At 38.5% G+C, this 7,463-nt stretch overlaps 1 protein-coding gene across 2 annotated transcripts in view; it reads left to right on the forward strand.

Moving 5' to 3' along the window:
* Positions 1–1,579: 1,579 nt before the first annotated feature.
* Positions 1,580–7,463, forward strand: part of LOC138012537 (partitioning defective 3 homolog) — a 34,266-nt gene continuing 28,382 nt past the window's right edge. Inside the window, exons 1-2 of one of the 2 annotated variants that reach the window (XM_068859338.1) lie at positions 1,828–1,973; positions 2,102–2,174. In XM_068859338.1, the coding sequence (XP_068715439.1) occupies positions 2,124–2,174 (51 nt within the window). In that variant the 5' untranslated portion in view covers positions 1,828–1,973; positions 2,102–2,123. Of the gene's footprint in view, positions 1,974–2,101; positions 2,175–7,463 lie in introns of both variants that reach the window. The other variant, XM_068859337.1, reaches the window with a different exon arrangement.

The raw sequence follows: 7,463 nt of genomic DNA on the forward strand, positions 1-7,463 counted from the left end.
ATAGTTGGTGATTCCTGGAATCGACGTGTCCTGCTAGCAGAGGCCTTTTTCCGTTCGCTGAGCTGACGTGTATCGGAACGACAACGACAACGACAACGACAAAATTTATTGAAAATTAGAAATAAATAATTTCATTTCTTTCCTCCCGCAAATAGCTTATAAACTAATCGAGGCGGGGAGAACTGAGGACATACTTCAAGTACAAGGTTATCTATAGATGGACTAAATAACAGTAAAGACATTACTATACAGTTACACAGTAAATAGAATGAACTAACCTAAAAACAAAACAAGTACATTAAGATTATGACAAGAGGCTAACAATAGACTCAGGCATAATGTGATACACGAAACAAGAGACCAAAACAAATAGATAAAAGCGAAGGAAACAATTAAACATCAGAAATTTACGAAAGGTGGAAGATGTTACGCAGAGCACTCAAACACACGTCCGTCCATCTTGGCCACATCACGTGGTCTCGGAAAAGAGACCTCTGCCTCTGCCATGGGTCGAAACTCGCTTTGATCCAATCGCAATCCACAACTTTGGACGGCACTCTTTAAAAACCACATGCCCCATGTTTGCTGACGGTGACTTGAGCCCGCTGTGTCCCGCGCATTCCTTTCCACTGCTGTTAAGTGAGCGAGCCCGGATCGAGCCCACACAACATGAAGTATCACGTCAGGGTTCGGTCACTAAGTAACCGCCGCGCATGCTCAACACAGTGAGTTTCGACTCATGCATGGCAGATGTCTCTTTTCTCGTACTCGTCAGCTCAGCGAACTCAAAAAGAAAAGAAACCTATGCTAGTAGGGAAGAATCGATGGGGTATCGCTCATCAAACTTAGAAGGCGAATTTAAATAAAAACCTATTTCACAGTTAAAATCAACTTTTCTGTTTTTCACACAGTCCAGGCACCGTTTCTTCTTACCCACCACAAAACATTCATTTTTTAGCACACTTAAACCGTCTATCAGCAAACAGCGGCATAAACTGATTAAACACAACATATTTTTATTCCAAGTTAAACTATCTAGGTCAAAAGACGCTCACAATAACAATGACTGGTTTATAATGTCCGATCCCAACTTTTAATTTGTGGTCGCAACACAAGGGCACGTGTTTCAGTTTCGAAGGAGGCTTCGTTACTACTATTCATGACGGGCGACCAACCTACGGCGTTATAGTGATTTTGTTGAGTCCATATACCGTAATTCTTCATGGTGCTTAGTCATGACTATAATAATAAATAGCAGGAAATTTTTACCATTACCTCCCCCCCCCTCGACAAAATAAAATCTATGATAAACCGCGCGCAAAGGAACGGGCAGTCACTCGCCCCATCTTGTCCTCGTAGAAGTGGGGAAGGGGTCGTCTTTCTCTTTAATTTGAAATGTTCAAGATTAAAGCATCAATAAATGAAGCCACGACAGCTTTTTTCTTATCACTAAGACTCTTTCAAGGTCGTCTTTAAGAAATCTTTTCCCAGATACACAAGCTATTTTTCCAGCTTTTTCGGTGCATGCCGATGGCTGTAATCACTTACCTTTTTACCAAGTATTCCATGCATTTAAAATATAGATGTCAATATATAAAAGTATCGGAGAGGTTACAATACTTGCTGTAAAAATAAAGGCACTTGAGTCTGTTTCATCTGCAGACATTTAACGGTGGAATTTATTGCAAAGAAACGGTCGAGATCGCGCGGCCAGGGCGGAAAAACTGTTAATATTTGCAAGTTGAACTTCTGTCAGACGAAAAGCGATATGTCGAGGCCTTTCACATTCCTTTGCCTATTAATTTCATACGGTCACGACAAGTGTCTATTGTTTTGAGGAGAGTTGCGCATCGACCGTGAAAATGGCTTTCGAAAGTTACGGGAGAATAAGGACGATTGCTGCAAAGTTTGAAGCACGCTTGAAGCCCGAGAAAAGACTACGTCAAATAAGCGAACAGATGTCAGGAACAGAGGTATGTGTTATCGCCATCTGACCATCAATTGCCAATAATTATTTTCATGAATTGCTTTATTCACGCCAATATAATGTGATAAAGCTATCATCGCTTGAAATAACTCAATGTTTTCCTTTGGGCCTTAGGAATAGTCACTGAATTAAAGATATGGAAAGCTCTACTAATTCAATTAAAAGTATGATTGAAAACGAGAAAAAGGTACGAGGAATTCAATAGATGCGCATAGAGACTTGTGGTTTGGGCCCGTGTTCGAACAAATGTTTTCATTTCCGCCAATGCTCACGAAGAAGGATTTCAAATTAGTGTCGGCTTGAATATTACAGTTAAGTGACTTCAAACACAAATCCTCCTTTTGTATATTTCGTTTTCAGACTTCTATCATTTTCGAACACAAGAAGTTATTTCCGCCATACTTAATATTCAACTGCATTGCAAAAACGCCATTCGGAAGAAGACATTTTATTCAAGTAACGTAAGCCGGTTATGGGAATTTAAGCTCAATTTTTAGAGCGGTAGGCATGATGGTTAATATATTAATTGTAATACGAGATTCTGTTTTTTTTTTTTTTCTTTATTCAATAACCTTCATTTGGCATGGACTTTTGACTTCGTAAAAGAAAACTCTATACGTCACTAAAGAGACGAGAACCCAGGGCACTTCAGTCTCAGAAAGGAAGAGAGTTTTTCCTCACCTTTGGGAGCCTGGTCCCAGGCTAGCAGGGAACTTATGGAAAACGTTGACGGTCTACGGAAACAACAGCACCGCAAAACGATAACATGGGCTTAAAAGAGAGAAAAATTGTTGTGAAACGGCATGGTTAATATATTGAGATGGTTATGTAACTGGTTGTTTCAGCCCTAACTATGCACAAACCACATCCTTTTTCTAAAAAACAGGCGCAAAAAAAAGTTTCGATTATTTTATTCAAAACTCAGTCGTCAACTGAGGATATGGTTACGGTCAAGTTGACAAGAAGCGCGATGCCACTGTTCTCACTTTTGTAATTTCCAGAAACTCATAACCGGTCCATCTATATACACCTTATTCCAAAATACGGTCATTTTAGTATTCTTTTGTTTCCGTGCAAATTGGCCCTTTTGGCCTCGTTTAAGGTTAAATATTCTTTTGAATTTTACGTTTGAATGCGAGGTCATAAGGGCCAATTTGCATGGAAACAAAAGAATACTAAAATGGCGGCCATTTTGGAAAATTAGGTGTATGAACAAGAGCAATTTTCAATCGAGTGTCGTAAAACCAAAACCAAAGTAATTACTTCGGCCAATCAAAGAGGACGGAGACAATCCAGTAAACTAATCAAAACTCGAAGTAATTACACGTTGCCAACATAAAGCTCGGGAAAATGTGCACGCGCGAGCCACGATTGGTTTTGGTTTCATTTCTGGGGCCGATTGTTCGAAGCCTGGTTAGCGCTAACCGTTGGTTAAGAAGTATCAAAACCTATAGGTATCCGTGGTATTTAACGCTGGTTAGCGCTAATCATGCTTCGAGCAATCCGGGCCTGATTGGTTGAAAAAGTGGCGCGAGAACTTTGAACCGATCACCGTAGTGAAGTAATCATAAACCAAGCAATTCACTGATTACTTTGGACACTCAATTGAAAACCACTCTATGTACTCAAAGGCAAATGCCCAAACTGAGTTAAGTTTCTCGGTACTGCTCCAGTGAGAGGATGAGTCACGTAACCAAGGCACATTAATTGCGAAATACTTACAATATCCTAAGATAACTTTTCGCTGTGGCTTACTACAGTTGTCCGAAGAAAAAGATCAAGATTTTGAAATCTCTGAAATCAAAGCAACAGGATGTCTCTTCTGAAGTGTTAGCAACATGTAATTTTACCTAACAAATAAATGCAAATCAGGGGGAAATGTTAAATATAGTGACCGAGCTCCTGGAGGGGGACTGGAAACTAGACATTTCAAAGGCCTTTCTTCCAAAAAACTAGGATTTCCTTAGCGAGAAAATTAAAAATAATCGTGTATAGAAATAAGTAGTTTAATAATATACATGAAAAAATTAACAACAATAATAAAAGCAAGGTGACACACGCCAACACAGTGTGGCCAACCCATCACGCTCGCTTTCACCCGGTCAATTAGCAGCCATGGTCAGCTGTTTCGGCCTTTTGAGCCTTATCAGCATGGTGTAGCTAACTTACCAGGCGGGTGTGTTCGCTTCACATGCCATACATGTGGTAAGCTGGGTTGGGAACAGCAAAACTGTTCTCCGACGGCAAGCGTGTGGCGCCATGCTGATGACAACCTTTTACTGTTGTTATGAAAAAAAATACTCGATTCTGATTGGCTGAGAGAAGTGGATTTCAAGTATAACGCAGTGCAAAAAGTGTAATACCAGTACAAATTGCACATCGAAATTGTGGATTATGATTGGCTAATAAACAATTGGGTTCGGTCAGAACCAATCAAATCTTTTGTTTTCAGATAAAGCGCGCGCCCTGATTGCGTGATACGCGTGAGTATATTTATATATATTATTAATAAGTGAAGTTGAGGTTTTAAACCTTTGCAAAAACCGTGGACAATTAGTCTTGCAAATGGTTGGATCAGAGAAGATCAGTCAAGCAATCACATGATTTTTCTCGTGCAATTTGGAATAAATAAGCCCTTGTAAATTTTTCAAAGACTACAAATTACTACGGGCTCGTGTAATTTTGGTCGTCTTTGAAAAAATTGTTCGTGCTTATTTATTCCAAATTGCACGAGAAATCATGTGATTATCTATTCAAATCTGTCAGACAGGTTTTTTCGCAAATGGCAAAAACGTCGATTTTCGTCTATTTTGATAATAAATGAAAAACTGTCTGATAAATCTTTTAAAAAAATTTTGACTGTTTCATCTTCATATTGTTTATTAATTCCCAAAATTTTAACGCTGATCGTACGGCTAGTTTTTTGAAAAAAAAGCCTTGAAATGTCCAGTCCCCCCTCCAGGAGTTCGGTCACTATATTTACTTCTCTTCTGTGGTTCAAACACTTGCGACATCAGTACCTCCTGCCAATTTTCATTTTAGTGATTATCTCTCCGGCAATAATTCAGCTACTTCATCCTTCTTCGAGCCAACCACTTCCATGAAACTCGAAACTGAAATTTTGCTTCTCCCTTCTAATAAATCACATGGCTTATATTCCTGTCCTGTTCGCGTATTGAAATCTTCCATTAGTTATACTCTCTTTACCACTGGCACAAATAATGAATACTTTTGTGACAACTAGCCCGCGTAGCCGGGCATAAAACTCGAAACGTAGGTCAAAAACCGGTGGTTTAGTCTGTCTGCGACTCAGTCTAGTCACAACAGGACAATATCCATCGCAATTAAGCAAAAGTCATTCCTATTTACAACTGACGGCGGCGATAAAACGGACCCTGGTAACTACCGCCCCATTTCTCTTCTTTCACTTTTCAATCGACTCTTTGAGAAAGTTATGCATTATAATAGATTAAAATCTTATGCTGAATCAAATGGACTTCGGTACAATGGCCAGTATGGTTTTCGTGAGAATACAGCTTGTCAACTCAGCATGCAATAGGCCATATTCGTATTCTCAGTATTGGACTGGAACTAGCTTACAATGGAGGCTAATGCGGCGGAATCTTTTCAAATGCAAATACTTTTTAATATATTCCCAGCATTAGCCTCCATTGCAAGCTACAATCCTGGCCAAAAAGTTACGGGACAGAACACAAAATTGCTCAGGCACTGTACATTTTTATTTTACACATCTATAAGCAGTCGCCATAACCTTATTCAAGCTCTCATCCTCATTTTCAGAAACTCCCCCTCCCCCTCGCAATGTTGATAGTTGCTGAGATCCTTCGGACTGTACATAAACACGGCAGCGTAACAACATTGCGACGGGAGGGGGGGGGGGAAGAGAAAGACTTTGAGATATATGTAGCAAATTGTCCCATTATTTTTGGCCAGGATTGTAGTTCCATACTGAGAATACGAATATGGTCTATTGTGGGGGGACAGCTATTCTTAGAGTTATTTTCATAGAGTTATGTCGTAGAGTTAGAGTTAATGACTGCCAAAATCCTGAATTCAAGATTTTGGACTTCCAAAATCTTGAATTCAGGATTTTGGCAGTCGTTAACTCTAACTCTAAATCATAACTCTACTGAAATAACTCTATTGATATTTAACCTCCAATTGTGGATATTGTTAATTCGATTCAAAAAAATATGGATAACGAATTATTCACTTGTGGTATTTTTCTTGCCTTTAAAATGGCATTTGGTACTGTGGATCATTTAATTCTCCTGAGTAAGCTATCTCATGATCATCATTACGGTATAATGGCCGTGTTCAAACTACTCGAATTGATAATCAAATTTCATCTAAAAGAAATATGCTATACAGAGGTCCCACAAGACTCGGTTCTAGGCCCTCTGCTTTTCTTGAGTTATATTAATCGTATTTATGATTCTTCTGAGAAGCTTTCTTTTTATTTATCTGCTGATGATACAAACCTGAGGTATGCTGATAAGGGTTTGAAGTCACTAGAAAGTGTAATCAACATCGAATTGCAGAAAGTCTGTGACTGTTTAAATGCAAATAAGCTGACCATAAATGCAAAAGAAATCCAATTTTGTCATCTTTAGATTATCACAAAAGAAGCTTAACGATCATATTAATATAAGGATACATGATAATGCCTCAAATAGTGATATCGATACTTCTCTTGAATGCAAAGATTATGTAAAGTTCCTGGGAGTGCTCATCGATAAAAAAACCGGCTTAATCTGGAAATATCACATCGATATTGCCCTTAGTTTAAAATCAGCAGAGTTGCTGGAATTATTGCACGATTAAGGCACTCCGTCCCTTTAAATAGTTGAATCCAAATTTACCGTTCTCTGATTTTTCCATATACTTACTATGGAATTGCTGCCTGGGGCCAAGCTGCACTGCTTTATTTGAGGAAGATCTTGCTATTCCTTTGATTGTCTCCGCTAATGTTTTACTCCTCAATATGCTTTATTTTGAAACCGTATGTTCTCTTACGCACGACATATCTACCAATTCTGCGCCTCAGAATATGTGTCCTGCTCACCTGTTCATCCTACGTTCATTCATATCACACTAGATTTTCTTAATCTTTTAACTTACATGTTAGTAAATCAAGATTGAGTATTCGACTTAATTCGTTTTCTATTTTCGGAGCTAAGTTATGGAATTTCCTGAAGCCTGACTTTCAAAAACCTTCCAAAAACAAGATTCACCAGTTTTCACTTGCGGTGCTTGGTGACGAGGATGATTATGTTGATTTACCAATTATCATTATTAATCATACCAGAGTTAATAGATCTGATCACACTCTAGCTATCATTATTACTTCCTTATGTTTAATGTCATCTTATAGGTTCTTGCTCTATGTAAATGCTAGATATCTGTGAATGTACTTGTATGCTTATATATTTTATTTTTACTTTATTTATTTCTT

This window comes from Montipora foliosa, chromosome 8 (assembly GCF_036669935.1).
Source record: "Montipora foliosa isolate CH-2021 chromosome 8, ASM3666993v2, whole genome shotgun sequence".
In the NCBI taxonomy this organism is placed as follows: Eukaryota; Metazoa; Cnidaria; class Anthozoa; order Scleractinia; family Acroporidae; genus Montipora; species Montipora foliosa.